This window comes from Acanthaster planci, linkage group LG17 (genome assembly GCF_054643075.1).
Source record: "Acanthaster planci isolate LZ-2023a linkage group LG17, COTS_SCS, whole genome shotgun sequence".
Lineage (NCBI taxonomy): Eukaryota > Metazoa > Echinodermata > Asteroidea > Valvatida > Acanthasteridae > Acanthaster > Acanthaster planci.
In genome coordinates this window covers 10,383,948-10,405,652 of record NC_141793.1, presented here as the reverse complement: position 1 = coordinate 10,405,652, position 21,705 = coordinate 10,383,948, and the positions used below count along the sequence as shown (strand labels likewise).

Here is a 21,705-nt window from a genome sequence, read left to right as displayed (position 1 = left end):
TTCACATGGTGTATTCATGTCCAGTAGCATGTATGTCTATTATTTCGATCTAATTTTGCTGCGGTTGCTCTACTATCGATTCTTTTTTTTTTCGCACAGCAAACGATTCTTCGACTGACAGATCCTCTGGTGCGACTGCTGAGGACACAAGCCGCAAGCGAAACTTCGTGAGGGCATACGAGAAGCTGCGAGAGAATGCGAGAGTGGAAGTTAAAGCCACGAAACGAAACACTGGAAACGACTCCCAGACCAACGTAGACCAAAATGAAAATTAGTAAAATATAATTTCACTCAAAACTTTCTACATTTATTCATTAATTTACGAACAAGCGTCAAATGTATCCATCAAATAGTGATAAAAAATAGCTCCAACATCTCGCAGCATGTTTATATTTATTTATTAAATTTCTGAAGCATTATGATAGATTTATCTCGCAAGTAAAGAAGACTCAAACCTTAACGACACAAAATGCTCAAATTCAAGCAATGGTTTTCAAATTTGCCTTCGAAACGTTTCTATTTATGAAGTATTCAGTTTTCAAAGGAAATGAAAGGAACTAAAACTATTAATTGACTGCCATGCATTTTGTAATAAAAAAAACAATTTTGAATTCAAATCATCAGTTCACTGAATATCTTCAGATTGAGTAACTAATGGAAAATAAACACTATTTCCTACAAAAAAGAATCTTGTGGATCTTAAAAATGACTTCTTGTGTTTTTATAGCTCGTGTCTTGTTGCAAGGCCTTGTCTCTGTTACAAATGTTTGGATATAGAAAAATTTGCCTCGTGCAAAGGCAACATCTTTGATTTTATGAAAAAAAAATCGCCCCTGATCATTGCAAACGTTTAACTGAAGCTGGCTTGAACCTATTTTGGACGATTCTTTGCAACTTGGTCCGATGACGACAATAGCTACACTTGGCGATTGAAAAAGTAACTTTTTTTCTCCTATATCAAAATGCATTATCGCTGACATGCTCCATCAGATCTTTTCAAGTCAATTGAAATAAAAATCTTTTGACATAAAATGGAATACGACACGGTCGTGCAAAATGAACATTTTTTCGAGATGGTCGACCAAAATGCTACCTTTCTAGCAAGCCATGTGATCACTACGGGCGGGCCTAAACTTTCACAGACCATAACGACCTCCCTGTGAGACGGTCCGTCAAATCCCACCTACTCGGTTTTAAAAGACAAGATGAAAAAAAAGCAAAATACAGAAACGCCGCGCCCTCGCTATGCACTTAAAAATATAACGCTGTAATCGCGGCAAGCCAAACATACCTGCCCGTCTTAATGTGAAAATCAATGCCATTTCTCCAACAAAAACCACTACAGAAGTCAAAATAGTGAACTGACCTGTATATCTTGTATGCTTACTACATTGTTCGGATAATCCATGAATTCAAAAGTTTTCTCCACTTCACAATAACCAACATGATTTCTAATAATTAGGCAGTCATAAGCAAAGTGCAACAAGCTCTGTTCTCGAAGATTTTTTTTTTATGAATTCACACCTTTAAAGTCTGGTGGCTTCTCTAAAAAAGCATTCCGAGACAAGGACCACTTTACAAAAACGTTGTAATGGCCTGCTGCTGAGAACACAATGCAATAACTTGGTTTTCAAGCAGCACTTAATTTTGGTATAACAGGAGGCTGCTATCTCCATTTCTGTAGTTAATTATGACCACCCTGCACATAATTTCAAATGTAAGGTTATCCTTGCACAAAGCACACAGTGGAGATCATTTCTAGATAACCCACTATAATTCATATCTTAACTTTTTCTCTTTAAAAGGTGGTTTGCTATTGGGAGAAATCCGCCAAAGGAAAATCAGGCAGAAATGTAAAAACTCATTTTCGAGCCATGCACATATACTGTATATCAGAGCTAAAGATTCCAAATCGAATGGAGAATACTTTGACAAGACTAATTTGGAATATTCCAAGGTTTTTCTTTATTCCTTTGGTCTCCAACTGCTCAGGGGCATGTCTTGTCTGTGGGTTTCACAGCTTGTGGTCCGGCTCAGTGGCCATCTTCCGAAGCAGCTCGGCGGGACGCCAGTGCTTGCTGTAAGCTGTCAAAGAAAGGGGGGCAAAAGTAATTCCTGGCTCATATCTGAAGGGGGAATTTTATTTCCAGTTAACGTCGGATTTTATTACTCGAAAAGCTGTTGGGGGCAGGTTTTTCTGACTGCAAATTTTTCAACCTTGCAATTGCAAGTTGATCCAACCAAAGCATGATGTGTTAATACGTTGTCCATGGAAATGAAAAAAGAATTCTTAAACAAGTGTACACGTTCTCCGTGGAACAACTAAGGACTGTAATGTATGTTTACACGTCATCCGGCATCCAGTGGTTAAATCTTCTAAAAAAAAACAAGGCTGTTTCTTGACACTTTTTTGATACATCTGTTAATCAAAATCACTCATCTCAGACTGTGTAAATTCGCAAGAGTCTTTAAATGAATGACAGCAAACAGACTAGGTTCATTTCAAAATACAGCCAAGGTATCGTTAAGCATGTCAAGTTGATTTAGTCAAGTATTTGGAACCTATCACGAGTTCATTACCCATTCAGATTGACAGAAGATTTCCAATTTCAACTAAACACTAACAATTAAAAGATACTTATACCTGAAGACTGGACATATCACCCTCTTTCAATTCTGTCATTCATCATGACATGGCATATTACAGGCTCTGTTGCACACTTTCTGCGACAAACATTTGCTAGTCAAAGGATACCCAGGGTGGTTGAGGGTACTTACGGAATTCTTTTTGGTAGTGCTGGAGGCGTTCATACACAACCTCCAGACCCACCTGCTTGGCATAGTACATGGGACCGCCAGTGTGTCTTGGCCAACCGTAGCCATACAACCTACCAGCAAAGATTAGACAGACACTGACATATCATGTTGAACATTGCATTATTCTGTACAACCCTCATGGTAACATACAAGACCAGGATCATATAAAGATACCGTTACAGTTCCTACACTAAATGGTGCACTGTACATCCTAAGATGTAACGAACCTCCTGTTGATGCATGGATAATAAAGAACCTCAAACATGAACCTCATGAATGGCTGCACATGAAACCTCTACAAGTACCTTGTTTTCCTGTCCATAGGACACAAACTAGTATTACACATGAAATAAGAGTACCTCTCAATTCTGAGGCAGACTGATCAGTTAACCACACATGAACAGACTCCTGGTAGAATTATAGAACTTTCTGCAACCCTTACATGAACCAATGGGTAAAACTGGGTGTCCATGAACCCAAAAAGATAATGGGTATCACTGGGTATAAAGGGCAGGGTGTTCTAAGGAGAATCAACTAACCATATGATGTCGATTTCTTCCATCTTCGATGCAATGCCTTCCTGCAGGATTTTGAAGCCCTCGTTGATGAGGGGATACAGGCACCGCTCGATAATTTCCTGCAGGGAAAAATGGGGTCAAGTGGGTATAATTGGGTATTGACTGGGTACAATGAGGTTTAGGTGCTTACAGCACAAAGACGTCAAGTGGGTGCCCTTTAGGAGAGCAGATGTACTTCTGCAACTCTGGAAAGTGCCCACTGAAATCTGTAAAAACACATCTTATCACTTTCTCAATGGGACTTTCCATGATAAAATGAAGACCATTTTTCATGACATTTAAAGCAGTTTTGCAGGGACAGTTGTTTGGTTTCATGAACCATAAGACTGCTGTAGCCACTATCCCATACTGCAAAGGACAGTCAATGTACTGTATTCTTGTATCGCATCAAAATTGCCAATCAAAAATAACCCTTGCAAGATCTTGATTTCCATAGGTTTTTCCATGACTTGCCCTCTGATAACAGGACTGCATTAATAGCCAATTTGAACAATCTGAACTTTCCATAATGTTCCAGGACAATTTTTTCCCCAGGATTTTCCATGACTGCCGGAAAGCGACTCTATTACCCACTTCCAGGTAATGTCTATCACTAGGTGCTGCATGGGTTCATGTCAGTCCACTATCAGTAATCAATGAGTGCATTTTAAGTACCAATGGTTGTCCTGGATTACCCGTGGTTGAGCATGGGTGGCTGATGAGTACCACTAGGTGTAACTTATACCTCAAATTGTCTCTAGGTACTGCCACCTTAAAAGCTATAACTGGGTATTGCCGAGTTTAAGGGAGGCACATGAATTTTTTAAAGAGTTCACCATGGGTGCCCAGATTCTCAAAAGGAGATTTCAGCGGCCTTTCATCGATGAGTGTGATACGTTACCTCTGCGGAGATCTTTCTGCGTTTGATGCCGTGTTTCTTAGAGAAGTCTATGATGAGTTGCTCTACTTCCGGGTCTCGCTGCGGAGTGCGACCGCCCGGCTTACCATAGTTATAATAGCCCTTTCCTGGCATCAAGCAGTAAAAAACAAGAGTGACTTTTTCTTAAAACAGACATCAAGGCCCTTTGCTCTGAAGTATTTGAAGAATATCCTCCTTTCCAGTGTAACATAATTTATTCACCCTGTATTGTATTCTGTATACACCTATCATATTTCTATTTGTACATTTACACCTATAATAATTAAGCAATCTTATGTTTATGTATTGCACTGAGTTTGAGGATCTTTGCTTAATTCTGATGTTCAGCTGTATCGGTACCTTCAGTTATTTTTTTGTTTACTCTCTCAGTCCTCTACATTGTTATTATAGCCCAATATGGATATTATTTTGACAAACAAGGAAACAGGCCATGAACAAGCGTTTGCTTTCTGCCCGGTATCCATCACTCATCATCCCCTATTTCATTCTTTAAATAACTGTGTTTCTTTTACAATCTTATTGTGATGTATGGAAATAAATAAACCGACCAACTAACTCTTGCAAGCAAGCCAAAGGCACACAGGTAAAAGAGATAAACTACAAACACATGAGAAACTATTACAATATGTTAAAATTAAACAATTTACAGTATTATCACCACAATACACATATCCAATCAGGGAAAAAAAAATCAGTAAAAAGGATTTATTGCCTTCCTGATGCTAGTAGGTTCAAACCTAAATGGACAGTAAACAAAGTAAGTCCTTTAATTAGTCACTATTGACCCTGGCACTCATCACTGGTTTTTGAGTCCCTGGTCTTGAGAAGGTCTTGGCTACAGCATCAGAGTCTGAAGACAGGAAACAACCCCCCCCAAGATGTAAACTGTCCAAAACAGCCAGAGTCATGTTAGGGTTTTAACTACGAAACTGAAAACAATTTACAGTACACTACCTGTTTTTTGGCCCAAGTGACCTTTCTCGACTAGAATGTCTGCCAGGGGACAATATCGCTCCCCCTCTCGGAATCGGGCTGGCTTGGTACTATCTGTGTCAACTATTCCACGCTCTTTACGTGCCGTGTACCCAATATCCAATCCTGAAGCAAAATTTCATATGTACGGTACATGTACTTATACACACAAGTTTATCAAGACTTTTCCCTAAGGACTTAACACATGTAGAAGGTAAAATAAAAAAAAAAAAGCACAAGGCGCATTGAGTTGGAAACTAGGTGACCTAACATCCTGCAGCTGTAGCTAGGGGTTACAGATTCAAATATGATACAAAAGATATTAAAAGTGCCAGTGGAGTAAATTTGTGACAGTAATCGGTGGAATGGGGGTGGGGATTTGTGGGTAGGAGGTTGACACCACATGACACGATACTGGGGGAATTAATATATTAATAATTAATAGTCTGAAGAATTCTGCACAATCTGTTGAATTTTGCTCACCACAAAAAGGTTGCAGGCCCATAATTCAATAGCCAATCCCCCCACCTCAAAAGTGGGCCGATATATGCCCCAAATCCCTCCAGATTTGTGCAGAAAGCATATCTTTTGTGAAGGAAACTGTTCTTCTTGCGGGGAAGTAAATGCAGCAGTGAATATCTAAAATATATATCATACCGGAGAGGTCGGACATTTGAAATATGCCCATGGACAGTCCAAAGTCTTGGAGGGCCTGGTCCACCTCGTAGGGCAGGCAGCCTTCCTCCAGCAGAAACATCCCCTGCAGAAATGATTGATTGAGGTTTTGTATTAAACTGCGCGGAAGCCACAATTGCTGAGCAACCACTTGATCAAGAAGCAAACCACCAGACCATTCCATGCCATTCATCAACTGGAAGTTGAACCTTGGTCTCCGGAAGTGCAATGTGAGAGTCACTAGCATCCCTCTCGACATCACTCCACCAGTGTGACTTACCATTTCACTTTCTTGATTAAATTTTGGGTTGGTTTTTGTTAAGTAGTGCAGGTTAGCCGATTTGGGGCCACACAAGGAAACTAATTAGGTGATGGGTCCAAGACCCAACCAAGCCAGAGGTCTGAAGAAATGAGCAGTGCGAGCACACAGGTCCTGGGTGAATTCAGTTGGCAAAGGCAAACTATATACGTATTTGACTAGGATAAACAAAGAAATTGATTGGACTGAGGTTCAACTTTGAAGCCTGCATTTGTGTCTGATAGCTCTATTAAATAAGCGATATCGAGCTCTTTGCAGAGCAATGTAAAGCGATATGTTACACAACAAGCGTAGGTAGGATTTAGAATCAGAGATATAAGAAAATATTTGGCTTGAAATTTGATATCTGCATAAATCTCCCTGCCTAGTGCATGGGTTCATTCTACGGGCCACTAGCACAACCTACATGTATGGTTTTTATCTCTGAGTTTGAGAAAAATGTTCACTGTGTTTTGGAAACCGAAATGGTGTGTTTTATACTGGGTAGTTTTAACTTTGACACTTCCAGTGAGAGATTTTCAATGCTGTAATTTACTTTTCCATATGTCTCCTGTTGCTTCACACAGCTGACTAAGGCTTCAACATGTATAAGGTTCACCAATCACAGTGGAACCATCACTGATTTGATTTTTGTTAACAACTCTGAGCTTTATCGTGATTATGGCGAATTCCCTACAAGTATCAGTGATCATTTTTTTAACTTACGCAGTGAGAGATTTTAATAAGATTAATGATCCGTGTAATAATTGCATCGAGCACTGTTCTTTTAAGCATCTGGATGAGCATAGATTCAGAGAAGATTTAAGTGAGGTGCCTTGGGATGCAGTTATTGATACTGATGATTCGGATGTGGCACTTGATAGCTGGAATACTGTTCTTATGGCTATAATCAACAATCATGTCCCACTACATAAAAGGAAAGTTCTTAAAAATAGTTGCCCCTGGATTACAAAGGAAACTGTACAAGTGACGATGGAACAAGACTGTATTCACAAGGCTGAAGTTATACGTAATGAGGTTTCCATGTGTAACGAACACAAAAGGCTTCATTGTAAGGTAAACAAACATCTGAGTACTACCGTGGGCTAATTCGTGATTGATCTATCAAAAGGAAAATAGTTTGGAACTCTCTCAAGCAAATTGATCCTGGTTCCAAGAAACCCTGCCTTAACTAATGACAGTCAATGATAAGGACTGTACATCATCACCTGTCACAGCTGAGGCTTTTAACAAGTACTTTTTTTCTTCATTAATCATTAATGATGCTCCATCGTTTTGATTCTGGTGGGCACTGATCAGGATTCTAATATCACCAATAATTCTGATGCAGTGTTGCATCATCAGGCAGTCACTGCTGAGTTTAAATTTGAGGAAAAAAGCATTATGAACTCTAGAAAGGCCACAGGAGATGATGGTTTAAAGCTGCCACCTTCTCAAATCAGCTTGTCACGTAGTTGTCCATTCCTTGACTAAGATTTTGAATCAATCTATTGTCAGTGGGTATGTTCCCATTTTGTGGAAAAGTACCAAGGTCTTGCCATTGTATAAATCAGGCAATACATTATGTCTCAGTAATTCTAGACCAATTTCTTTGTTAGCTACTCTTAGTAAAATCCTTGAAAGGGCTGTGTATACCCAACTTTCCCAGTTCATTTCTGATTACAACTTCTTGCATCCCAGTCATTTCTGGTCTTAGCCGTTTACATTCCACTATGACTGCTCTAGCTAAATTGGTTTACTTTTGGTCTAAGAACATAGATGAGAACAAATTAACCAGGGCTGGATTTAGTGACTTGTGAAAAGCTTCCGATACGGTCAACTACAAATTGTTGTTAACCAAACTAAGCTCTTTGGGGTGCTCTAATCAATCCATCAAATAGTTCATGTCGTACCTATCGCACACAACGAGTTTCCTTCAAAGGTGCAAAATTCGTCTGCATTAAATGTTTGCACTGGAGTTCCACAGGGTTCTATTTTGAAACCACTTCTTTTTTCTGTTTAGAAAACAACTTGCCTACTTCTGTAAGAGATGGTGTAACTGACATGATACCACATTAACTGTGAGCGGCACGGACATTGATGAAATTGAAAACTGTCCACTGGTGTGGCTCAAGTTATGAAATGGATGAAAGTAAATTGTCTTGCACTTAACCTTGATAAGACCACAGTAATAGTAGTTGGTTCTAAAGCTAAAGTAAGTTGTATCGACAATTTTAATGTGACCACTAGTGGTAATATATCAAAGCAAGTCAGGGTTGCTAAGTGCCTTGGATGGCTGATACATGTAGATGAGAATTTGAAGTGGAATGTACACGTCAATCAAAGATAGGCATGCCCCGAAGGGTGAAACCGTATGTTCCTTCTGACTGTCTGAGGCAAATCTACAGTTCATTCATTCAACCCCATTTTGACTCCTGTGCAGAGATTTGGTCTAACAGATTCCACATGCAAACATGTAAACTTGAGAAACTTCAGAAACGGGCTGCTAAAATTATCCTTAATAATAATAAGAAATAGTACACCCCGTCCACAAAAGTATTTCATGATTTGAAATGGACGTCTTTATTAAAAGCAACGGTTTGTTTACCACCGGGCCATATTAATACATAAATGCATGAACAATTTGCCTCCCAAGTAATTGGCCAACAATTTTCTACATAAACCAGATTCACAACACACCACATGCTATGCATTCACTGGTGGCTCAAAAATCCAAAACCTATTGCCTAAAGCACAGCCCCTTCTACAGTAGAAATATTGTCTCCACCAATCTTTTAAATCTCCACCATCACTTTACAGTTTTAAATTGATCTTAAAAGCAGCTCTTCAAGAATTTTGATTTTTAATTTAATCTTAAGTGTTTTTTTTTCTTTCCATATTTGAGCTCGTTTTCATATACTATTTATTTTACATGTTTTTGTGTGTGTCATTTTTTAAAGTGAACCTTACTTCAATTTCTTTTAATTTTTTCACTTCCATTCCCTAAACAAATCCTAAAAGCAGCTCTTCAAGAATTTCATTTTAAGTGTTTTCTTTCCGTATTTGAACTCGATTTCATATACTTTTTATTTCACATGTTTTCTGTATTACTTTTTAAAGTGAACTTTACTTTAATTTCCTTTGACTTTGATTTGATTTTCCTTCAATTCCTTTTTGTCTTTTTTCCAATGGTATTGGTATACTAAATTTTCAATCTTATTCTGATTCTTTTTATGTTTTGCATGAACAATTAATAAAGCTTTAGTTTATGTCACTTTGAATAAGTTACACCCTGGATAAATATAAGAAATAAATAAAATAATTCTAATTTTAATTCTTTTTTTTACTATGAGGAAAATATTTGTACTTACTTCTGTACCATATGAACGAAGCATTCGGTTGCCAACAAAACCAGGACAGTTACCTACGAGCACTCCAACCTGCGGGACAAAAGATTAGTATTAGTCATAGCCATTGGGATAATCCTCTGAGTCTAGTTTTGACAATTGTGAGATAAAATGAGTATTTTCATTTACATAAGGCATCCATATGAACAAATTCTTGTTTGCCACACGAGTGGATAACAAAAAGCTTGATAAATTGAACACACAAAAAAAAGCACCCAGAACATTGTTCAGAAAAAGAGTTGCACAACCTTGCATAAATGAAATTGGAACTGAACTTGGTGCGTGAACATTCAGTTCTGCAATCAAAAAGACTAGAGCACTTTTTTTATTTCTTTTTTTTTTGAGAGCACAGCACATTAATGACTGACATTGATTAACCACCCGAACCACCAAGTCTTCAAGGAGTGATGAAATTTGTTATTTTGGATTTCTACTTTTGCATGCAATAATAAAGCAAAACCTTCTCAGAATTCTTACTTTGTGAGATGTCAAGGGTACACACAAATAACAGTGTTCTCCACGGCCGAAAATTTTGGCAGGGTGGTGGACAAAATTGCGAGCACGAAGCCCTTACTGCGTAGGGTCCGGAAAATTTTGGATTCTAGATGCTCTGTGGTGCATTCTGGGGCAATTTCCAGTCCACTTTCGTCTGTAATTTGGCCCCAAAATCTGATTGCGTTTACAACGTGAAATATTGGCTAGGATATTCTTCAGGAGGAGTTTCTTCATCGAAAGATTTGATGACGAAATGATTTTAATTTCCGGAGCATTTTTAGCAGAACCTCATGTTAGTGACTCGAGACATGCTTGAGATGAGCCTAGCATGCGGTTTTCTCAATGATCAGTTGACTGTGAAAAGGCAGAGTAAAAACAAGACTCGAAATGCCCTCTTGAATAAGAAAGGACAAAAGAAATATGTTCAGGCAAAGATAAGTTTACAATTTCCAGCTCATGTCATAAAAATGAAGCAACCCCTCCATCGGAGCAGAGCGTGGGGGCTGCTCAGGCATGGCATGGTCTTTCAACTGGTGCCCGCGCACACTCTGGAAAACAATGTTGTGCTGCGGGTACCAGTCACATGCACTGCGTGTACATGTACATGCTTGCGCAATACAATGTACGCGTACATGTACAAAACATACGCGGTGGTTTTTCGGGACACGAGGCTGACTATGCCTAATGGTAGGCAGCCAACGATCACCACAGTACATCATAAGTATCGTCGGTAAATTCAAACTCGATCAACAAACTGCGGTAAACCTCTTTTTATTAAAATCTTGAGAAAGTAGAAATTCAGGGAAAACTGCACTACTCAAAAAAAGAGCACGGCGGCACAAATTTTAGCAGGGCGGCAAAATTTTAGTGGGGCGGCCCAAAATCTTAGCAGGGCGATCCACCCTGCTAAAACAGCCCGTGGAGAACACTGAAATAAGATTTTTACCTTGCCCATCTTCTTGGTCAGCTCCATGACAGTTGCCATGGCAACCGCCGATGTCTGCTTGCCGTGGATGTTCTCCACAAGTCTCATGATGTGGGCAGGAGCAAAGAAGTGCATGCCTATTACGCTCTCAGGCCGCTTGGTTGCAGATGCCATCTGAGAGTGCGAATGAAAGATTTCTTTTTCATAACGAATTGATTTGAAACGCATGATTTGATCTTACTTGAATGCATGATTTGATCTGATTTGAATGCATAATTTGATCTGATGTGAATGCATAGTCTGATCTGATTGGAATGCATGATTTGATCTGAGATGATTCCCAGATTTGATTTGACTTGATTCCATGATTTGATTTGATTTGATTTGATTTGATACCACAATTTGGAAAGATAGAGTGATCCAGGAGCCAGGCAATAAGGTGTGGATTGATATCTCATGCTTGTTCAAGTACAAAGACAATTTTTGTTTTTCTGTTTCGGTTTTTAGTTCTTAACTCTTTCAATAGTACAGGTTTAATGGGCGGATGAGAATGAAGTGGTCTGATGACAGGAAATGACATTTTCATGCCAGAAAATTTATCTTTCTGAAATATGATGAGCACCAAAATTGTGATCAAGTTCACCTTATATCTCATGACACATACAATAACAGAAGCTCAGGAGGTGAAAAATGAGATGAGAAGGAATATAACTCTGTCACAATTCATTTAACAAGCATGTGACTTAAGACTGGATGACTTTATGGATGTGAGGACTTATTATTGATATCAAGGTCTCAAAGTGGGCTTCAAAACTGCTGGCTTCGATTATGAGGACTTGAGATTGACTTATGGAGACTTTTTATGAACTTGAGAAAAAAATTGTGACAGACTTTTTTGAAGACATATACGACTGATTCGTAAGGACTGATAATGTACATTCAAAGGACTTAGAAGTACATCAGAGGTTGGACTACAGAACTAAATGTACCTCATCAATATTCAGGCCAGACGTATTGCTGGCCAAGATGGCCAATGGCTTGCAGACGGCGTCCAGCTTGCCGAACACCTCCTTCTTGACCTTCATGTTCTCAAAGACGGCCTCAATAACGATGTCCACATTCTTCAGGTCGGCGTAGTTCAATGTGGGCTTGAGTAGGGACTGGAGCTTTTGAGCCTGGACAGTGGTGACCCTGCCCTTGACCACATTCTGGCCCACATAACCTTTAACCGTCTCGACACCACGCTGCAGGAACTGTGACCGTAACAGATCAAAGAACTCGGGTTGAAGTCAAATTTCTCGTCACTGAAGGTCTTGTCAAACTTTTGTCACACCTACTCACATTGAAATTAGCACAAGTCTATCGTGAGAGACAGTAACGCAAACGAACCACAACCTATCCCAGAATACAGTTAAAAAAAATATCCCTTTTTGTACTGGTTGGTTAAGATTTTCTATTCAGTAATTATGGATAATGCACAGCAAGTCTTCTTTGCATTTTAGCTAGCAATAAGATTGTTTACATCACAACTAGGAGAAATTATTATTAGACTGTAACGCTGATGTTCCAAAACAGTATTTTTGCACAGAGTTTACCTTATCATCTTGCTCTATCATGAAGGTCGGGATACCAATGGAAATCAGGGCCATGGCAATACCAGCTCCCATTGTCCCTCCGCCAATTACAGCAGCTGATTTGACGGCCAGCGGTTTAGCAGTCTTGTGGCTGACTTTGCGACTTGGCACCTCCCACTGTAGAAAAACAAACAGAATATGTACAAAACCACAATGGGCCAATGAAAGTGCCTGGTCAACATTACCTCTTTCTAGAACTTCACAGAATTGACATAACAAAGAATAGTTCTTTGGTTCACGCCAACAGACACAAGTGGGCGGGGTTTGTTGGTCTTGCAGATTACATCCCTCTAAAAGACTAACCCAGTAAGCCTCGCCCACTCTGCAGGTGGGAAAATAATAACACATAGTTCTCTCCAACGCATGTTCAAGCTGGGCATGTCATGTGCACATGCATGTATGTCCAGCTTTTGGGCACACATGCCACGTGTAATTCACTCAGTCAAAATGCCAAGTTGGCGTCTCCACTTCAAACTATTTGTACGGAATCTAGTACAGTTACAAAACCGAGACTTGGTTTCAGAGAAAATAGCTTATTGCCTAAAATGCACTTACCCTGGAAATGACACGCTCGGCAAAGAAGGCATACCGCAATGCTGCAGATTGCTCCGACATTATCAACATCATCATCAGCTCATTCTCCCTAATGGGCACAAAGGGAAAAAATAGCACATGCAAGATAACTAGCAAAGCATCCACAACTGAATACAAGTCACATCATAAGACTAGTCACAATTAGCTACGACGAACGACCACAGTCTTCTGACAAGTCAAATGAGTGCTCCCCACTACCACCTGATGCCCCTCCAACTCAACTTTGACTTGAACCCCCTAGGCCTTTTTAATACTGTAGGAACCATCCTCCATCTTCCAAAATCCTCCGATTTTCAACTTGAAAAACTTGCATTCAGCCTCAATCCTCCAACATTTCCTGAAAATGTTACTTGGAGGTGTGCCTACTGCTTCAATCCTTCAAAATCCTCCGACAATTCCTGTCATTATGTTAAGACAGTGCTAATGGCATTCTTGAGCTGTGCAGTTGATTCAAAAGCATACTTGAGCCTGACTAGGCAAAAACAACACAAGGTCCAACCCATGACCTTCACGCATGGAATCCTTTGCAATCAGTCATGCACTTTTGCCATTCACCCTCAATCCTCCAAAATACTCCAAAACCACCTGAAGGATTTTGGAGGATTGAGACTTAGGGTCAATTAGAAAGACCAGGGTTCCCACAAAAATCTCAAAACAATTCCATGACTTTTTTAGGCCTTTCTAGGACTAAAAAATGAAGATTTTCAAAGCCGGTACTATAGACTGTACATTTATTATAATTCTGTTATTAAATCTGAGGCAGCCCTCACTGCTCGACAAATGGTCATGCTCGAACCTGCCCTTTGCTAATTAGGTTTTTGAATGCTCCAATGATGAATGCTGCATAGAGGGCTCACAGCATGTAACGCTGTTACTCTTGTCAGGAAGATTAAATTCCAATTCGTATTTCGAGGCTAGCTGCACATAGAAATTACTCAACAACAGCTAGATTGTATTGGGAAGCTAGTGTCTAGGGAAGCTAGCAGCCCCAGCTTTGTGCACTTCTAATAGGTTTCATTTATGTTGAGCTATGGCTAAGTATGGTACAGTTAATTGTTAACTTCCAAATCTCTTGAATCCCATTAACTTTGATTTTATAATATTGTTTAGTTATAACAAGGCCAACGTGGTTGGTCTGTATAAGTTTGTGATGACAAATCATGAATAATTTAAAAAAAGTTGGCAAGTCTGATGTTTCGACCTGAGCAGAATCTTTCTCACTGGTAAAATGGCAACTAACAATATTGACAATGACAAAGTGACAATTGTCATTTTGCTTTGTGAAAGATTCTACGAGTATGACAGACCCTCCAACTGTTTTGATTTGTGTTATAGGTCACTGTCGCTAGCTAGAAGGCTGCAGAAGTGTTGGTGCTATATATATAAATATATTCAAGAAAAGTTCAATTATACTTCCATCTTAAGATCTGTCCCTGTCCCTGCATTTTAGTAGTTATAACATAATTCACTGCCACTGAACTTACTTGCGAAGACCCTCGCTGTAACTCGGAGAGGTGACAGCATTTTCGATGGACTCCAGGCATGTCAGAGGTGCAATAGCTCCACGAGACGACTTCTTCAGCTTGGCCCTCCACTCTGAGGGGCAAAAACAGAGTAACAAAGAAAAGACTTAAGCAATCTTTGCCAAAGGGAGGAGCTTTCTTTGTTGTTTATTGTTTCTAAATTTTATTTCTAATTATCCATTATTTCTAATTAATGAAGTGCCCTCACAGGACTTAGGGTTCATAATGAAATTGCTTTGGCAACATGTAACGATAGCAACTGGTAAGTAAGATTTGAGGCTTTGCATGGTGGAAGTTACATGAGCTGTAGGTTATGTGGGTACACCTCTTCAGGAGAGGTGTGGTTCTGAGAAGAACCGGTGAGTATTAACTCAACGTTTCAGCTCAGAAAGCTATCATGGCAGAAACTTTGAGTTAATACTCATTGGGTGTTCTCAGAATCACACCTTGTCTGAAGAGTTTCCATGGTGTACCCACAAACCTTCAGCTAATGGAAACTGGGGAACGTTCTTGGGAAAGATGTTCTTGACGTTGGGGTTCATGATGGAATTGCGCATGCTCAAGGTAATTCAGGGTGGTTCTTGGGAAAGGTGGCTACGAGTTTTGGAGTACATAATAGAATTGTTTGGACAATGGTGAGCAACTGAAATGCTCACCCTCAAAGACCTGGTGAACGTTAGGAGGGGCCTTGACCTTCATCTGACTGATGCGCCTGGGGCCGAGGGGTTTGCCGACCACGGACTGGGCAAAAGCGATACCTTCTTTGACGATGTCACCTTCCACAACCTGCATTATACGAATCAAGAATGGCATGCCTACATTGCAAGGTGTCAGCGGTTATTCCATTTGTGCTCGGAGAATGCGAAATTCAAGCGATTCTGCAATTACAACCATTTTCATGACAAAGTCTGCTTGAGTTGGATACCCATATGTGATCAACATTTGGGAACTAGCAGCTCGAGTATTTGCTCTCGGACGTCACAAAATGTGCTCATTTGCTCTCACGCTTAGTAAGATCTGGCCTTGAACAGGGTACATACATGAAAGAATTCTATACTTCTGCAGCTCGCACGGAAGACAAGAAAAGCAAATTCAAGAACCTCTTGTGGACTTCAATTTTCTAAAATGAAATTAAACACTCCAATTTTGACAAATTTTCCCAACCAATGGCCTGAGAACACCTTTAGCAGAAGTCTTTCAGAAATGATTTCACAACTGTTTGCAACAATTATCCTCTCAGCCTTACTGACCTTATCGACGATTCCCTTAGCACAGGCCACTTGGGCAGAAAGTGGCTTCCCCGACGTGATGATCTCCAGGGCGGCTACTACACCAGCCACCCGGGGCAATCGCTGTGTCCCTGTACCCCCCGGTAAGATACCGATGGTCACCTCAGGGAAACCAACTCTATAAGTGTCAAGTGTTAAACACCAGAGCAGTGAATCTGAATTTTACATTATGAATTCATAGCAAAAACTGTTTCCTGCTTAATCAAGTGGCAGATACTGTGCTGTGTGCACAGACTTTTTCAGGCATGACATTTGACTTTAAAGGCAAATTTGACAGACCCCAAAGTTTAAATAATAACTACGGCAAAGAACGTTGAAAATTGGAGAAACAATTAAAAACCAAAAGAGGACACGATTTCAAAGTACAGTATCTTAGACTTGTTCAAGCCATTTGAATGACCTTAGCTTAAGTTTGGGGTCTCTGAAAAGCAGTGTTTTTGAGTTGGAGTCCAGGACCTGGACTTGAGTCTTGACTCGAGCCACATTTTCTGTGCCTCGGACTACACTCAAGTTCCAATGGAAATTACTTGGACTTGAACTCGACCATGTATGTGATTTGAGCTTGGTGACTTGTGACTTAAATCACATCTCCTCATTAAAAAAAAAATTACATGTACATATTTGTGTGAGAAACGTATCATTAGAATGGTGGAACTTTTTTATCAATGCTTGCTCTGCATTTCATATGAACCAAAGCTCTTTGGAAAGTAATAAATTAACAAACACAATCTCGAAGCTTGTTACTTGAGGCGTGGACTTTGACTCGGACTTGAGGCATTTGACTTGAGGCTCAGAAACAGACTTGAGGAGTGTGACTCAAGATTGAGACTCATCAAAGCTTATGACTCTAGACTCAGACTCAAGGCTTGTGACTCGGGCATGTCCAGACTCAACACTTGTGACTCAACTACAACACCAATGAATATAAACAAAATTGGGGGATGATGCACAAGGGAAAATTCAAGCTGGGTGTGAAGAAGTGACTGGGTTCAGTTGGAAAGGGAGGCGTAGCTTGGAAGGGTAACAACTCTATGGCAGTGAATAAACTGAAGAACAGGATGGTTTAATGAAGACAACTGTCTGTATATGATGCCCAGATAATCAGAAAAACCAGGGGATTGATAACTTGCAATTGAACAGAGTATCAGGATGGCAATATTAGAGAAATTCTGATTTAGTTAATGAAGGGGTGGAGCTGAAATCGATGGTTACATCTTGGGAATATGTGGAACACAAAACCATTGTGAGTGGGAAATAAATGGAAAGTAAAACACAACTAATTTATTGGAATATGTATACATGTGCCCACTGGACGAAAGCTTAAATGTACACATACTGTTGCAACAGTTATCCCTGATTAAGGCTAAAGTTTGTACCCCAAATGCCTCTATTTAGATACCAACACAAGAATCACTATACAATCTTGAGCTATAAACACTAAAGAAAATACAGCTGTAGTCACAATTGTCAGTAACGTATGGTACGGGCAAAATTTAGAGGTACTCTGGTTGGAAATGTGTTTGGAAAACCTGATTCCAGAACAGAATATATGGTGTGAAAATGAGCAAACTACTGAGGGCACCCTACTGATTACTGCCCGGTCATCCAACAGTGAGGGACTTTCTTACACTGGGTCTTTGAAGAGGGGAGGGGCGAGGGCATTAAAATTACCTCCCATTCTTCTTGATGATCCGATAGTGGCATCCAAGGGACAGCTCCAGGGCTCCCCCCAGCGCCACACCGTGGATCGCAGCCACTACAGGCTTCTCAGCCGCTTCGATGGTGTGGAGTAATTCGATCAGGTGGGGTTCTGAGAAAGTACACAGAAACTCTCCTGTCTTTAACACCAGCAAATCAAGTGCTCACCACAAGACAAGTTTGCAGGGGCCATCTGCTATGCGTGATGCCAACTGTAAACATGTGTGATGAGCTTGATGGCACCTACATGTACATGTATCCTACTCAGCCTCAAAGAGTTTCACTTTATGCACATGCCAGCCTTCAGCATGTGATCATGGCTTCTTGCAGCTACATTGTATATATACGTAATATTAAACTACGTTGCTACATTTTAGAGTTACAGAATCAAGTCATGCGACTTGGACTCGAGTCAGGTTCAAGTCATTAATGTTGCAACTTGACTCGTAACTTCAAGCTTTGATTTGTGACTAGACTTGGACGAGCATAAATTACATGTATGACTTCTACACCAACACATGTTAGAAGCTACTCGGAAAAAACTTTCAAGTTAGGCCTATCAATGTGGTTATTGAAGAACAAAGTGTCAGTTCAATACTCCGAAACTAATAACTCATAAGTTGGCACCTGCATATGTTTGTTTGTTACAGTCAAACAATGTATGACTTGACTTGGAACCAGACAAAGAGATCTGTGGACTGCCTTGTGTTAGATCTGTGGACTGCCTTGTGTTGACTTGCGCCTCGACTTAGGACATGAAAAACATGACTTGCTACCAACTCTATACCTCTATGTAGAACATTTGGGGTCTGCCAGCAAAAGTATAAGGGGTTAACAGGCATTTTTCCCCAGCCCAAACGTCGACACCCTCTTTCAAAAACGTTAGGTTGCCACTGCACTGAGGTAATGTGGAACTGCGAATTTTGGTTTGACTGCTTTGATACTTCCAATTCCTCCAACCCTCCTTCCAATAAACCCCGCCCAGCTCCCCTGTTCTTGCACACGCTACTCATACCAACTGCAGCTTTTGGGGTGCCGAACTCTGTGATGTCCGCCCCGCCTGAGAATATTTCGCAATCGCTGCATAGGACTATGGCCTGGATGGACGGATCACTTTCAGCTCTCTGGATGAGATAAAGCAATTAATAATCAAACTATGGCACAGCATTTGACCATTGATAAGTACAGTATCTCCTGTAAATAATGTCCTGTTCCGGTCAAAAGAGTGGGAAATATTCCTGTGATAAGCAACATATCAACAACAGCATGCAATAGCCCTGGTTACTGATGATGTGCTGTCAGTTTTAATGGCAGTGCATGATCGGAGTAGAATCATTGGTGCCCACATTGCCACCCACAGCTATCATAAGCCAATGAATCACAATTATCTGTGACCAAAGGCAGTTTTGGGTAACTGTCATTTAAAATTTTCCAGAAAATTATCTTCCACAAGTGAAGCTTCAATCCACAGGCCACCCTCAAACACGTTACATTTTGTATACTGTAAATTGATAACCAGAATTAGAAGCCATTAATGCGGTGGCACAATTTACACTCGTGGTCAGATGGTTGTGATTTGCCACATGCACGAGCACGTGAGGCCAAAGAATGTGCATGTGAGTGCGGTGCCACCGCAGTTATGGCGTCAAATCTGATTAGTCTACAACACAAAAAATTTCAATTTGCCATGCTTACCTTCAAGCAATCCATGATGTCCTTTCGGAGGCGAATTCTATAGACAAAAGGATGTAAATTGACCACTTAACGGCAATTTCATGCAGCGATGAAATCCCAAACTGTATGTATCTTGCATATGTTCCTGTTTGACCATTGCATCGATCAAGTATGCGAGGGATGAAAGCAAATTCTTTTATTTGGACTTTTTTTTTTAATTTAGGCAGATTTTTTTTGGGGGGGGAAGGGGGGTGTTTGGAATCAAGAATTGGGTGACTCCATTTCAACTACAAGGCCCAATCTGAAGAGAATGGGATCTCAACTTTAGACTCCCTTCATCCAATCATGCTATCTACATGTAGCTCTTGTGCCCATTTCAAAACAAAGCAGGGTGATGCAGCACTATACCCAGGGTGCTCAGAGGTGGCTCATTCCACAATCTGTGGTCCGACATGTGACATTTTCTGTCCTTATTACACCTGACCCATGAAATTTGACACAGAATATATCCCTAAAGTTTACCTCAAACAATTTTTATTTGTTTGGCAATCAATTTGAGTTACATAATTGCTCTTGGAAATTAATGAATGTCTCCCAAACTTACAAAATTAAATGCCGGATAAAACATGGACAGAAAATAAAGCAACTCAGGTGCAGATCCCTCCACTTTTGGGTGGGAAATCCTCTAACATGGCTGGGCCTTGGAAAGATGGCTTTGAAGTATGATTAAATCAAGAAGTTGGTCGTAATTTGCAAGCTCGACTCAGACTAGATAGTAGCACAATCTGTGAATCACGTACCGGTGGGAAATCTTTTCTCGCCCTATTCAAAATCTTCCAAGACCGTGAAACAGATGGGAAAAAGTGACTGTCCTATGGCAGAAGAATCTACAGATTATGCCACAATATTGTGCAAGGATCAGTTGATCATGCAGATAAAGCCCAACAAGACAGGACACTAATTCTGTATTCATTCCAACTCTATTCTGCAGGCTCTAGTCTAAAGCCCAATGTTATCCTGCTACCAAAAGAAAATTCTGTTCAACTTACCCTAGTGCATTGACAGGGGGTGAGTTCATTCTTATCACCCCAACATTTCCTACAGTTGACAGTTGGGTCATTTTGAAAACCGTGGTTGTGGACTAAGCAAACCAACCTGAAAAAGGATAATTTTACAAAATATATGTATGCATCCTGACAGGAATGTACAATCACTGATGGTTGAACTTGGCATAATCAACTCACCAGGTAAACAAATGCAAAACTTAGGCCTACATGTAATACACTGGCACAACCTTCCATAACTCACAATTCAACATCAGCCAAAACATTAGCCATATAAGCCAGAGAAATTGTGGCAGAACACTGTCCAACAATGTCAGCTACTTTTGATTTTAAAGAAACTATTTTTTTCCTACCTACCATGGCTAGGCTAGGCCTACTACATTTTTCATAAATACCTACTGAGCAGCAAAGCTTGACAATGCTTGAGCATCTGCAACTTTGAACTAGCTATACTTCTATTAGTATTGCCTGTGATGTCCCATGTAAGTAGGTTATGGGTCATGGTGCAGTACAGGACATAGTACAACTCACCTATGAAGGTGCACTATGACACGATACGTTAGCACAGCAAATAATCGTGATGATCAGGGTTCCATATGCCTAGGCCTACATGTACATTGTATGTTACGGACATCGCTAATTTTCCCTCACAGTGGTTTACGTGTACTAGCCATCAGAAAGTGATTGCATGTCTTATAAAGTCTAATGAGAAATTTACTTTGGAAAAAAATACTAATAAAATAGAAAAACACTTGGTGGAATTTATCAAACCAGTCTCAGCTGAGTTTGTGCACATGATGTCAGGATATGGAACTTTTCCATCATTAGACAAGTTACTTTTGTCATATTTCTGTTTGAAATCCTGACCTTCACGCGTAACCTATAAGTTTGCGATCTCCCGGTGGTGTCCCTACTGTAGGGTGAATGCCGTCAGTTTGCATTCTACAATCCTACGACGAGTACAAAAGGCAAGTGACCTGGACAGGTGACTGTGAAGTGTTTTTTTTTTCTTCACAAGAGCATATGACTAAGGACTTTATTATTGTCTTGAACTGATTGCTACACGATATCTGAACGCCAGATATACACGTTCCTAAGGACGTGACCCCAGCGTTAATTATTATGGACCACAACGACGATGAT

General features: G+C 40.1%; 2 protein-coding genes across 5 annotated transcripts in view; one reads left to right on the top strand and one right to left on the bottom strand.

Moving 5' to 3' along the window:
* LOC110973406 (uncharacterized) overlaps window positions 1-688 on the top strand; it is a 10,768-nt gene extending 10,080 nt beyond the window's left edge. Inside the window, exon 11 of the mRNA XM_022224228.2 lies at window positions 100-688. Within this exon, the coding sequence (XP_022079920.2) occupies window positions 100-275 (176 nt within the window). The 3' untranslated portion in view covers window positions 276-688. The remainder of the gene's footprint in view (window positions 1-99) is intronic.
* On the bottom strand, window positions 286-21,705 carry LOC110973407 (peroxisomal bifunctional enzyme-like). Of its 4 annotated transcripts, none has more exons than XM_022224229.2 (19): window positions 21,430-21,705; window positions 20,548-20,653; window positions 19,520-19,556; window positions 18,840-18,948; window positions 17,798-17,936; window positions 16,088-16,244; window positions 15,494-15,623; window positions 14,799-14,910; window positions 13,276-13,363; window positions 12,682-12,837; window positions 12,076-12,339; window positions 11,108-11,260; window positions 9,631-9,699; window positions 5,944-6,046; window positions 5,269-5,412; window positions 4,276-4,400; window positions 3,357-3,454; window positions 2,779-2,888; window positions 286-2,085 (listed from the first exon to the last, which is right to left on the bottom strand). In XM_022224229.2, the coding sequence occupies exons 2-19, from the start codon at window positions 20,616-20,618 to the stop codon at window positions 2,015-2,017; spliced, it is 2,136 nt and encodes a 711-aa protein (XP_022079921.2). In that variant the 5' UTR covers window positions 20,619-20,653; window positions 21,430-21,705; the 3' UTR covers window positions 286-2,014. The 4 variants fall into 4 exon arrangements, with proteins under 4 accessions (XP_022079921.2, XP_022079922.2, XP_022079923.2 ...); XM_022224230.2 differs by lacking the exon at window positions 21,430-21,705 and adding an exon at window positions 20,962-21,087; XM_022224231.2 differs by lacking the exon at window positions 21,430-21,705 and adding an exon at window positions 20,958-21,082.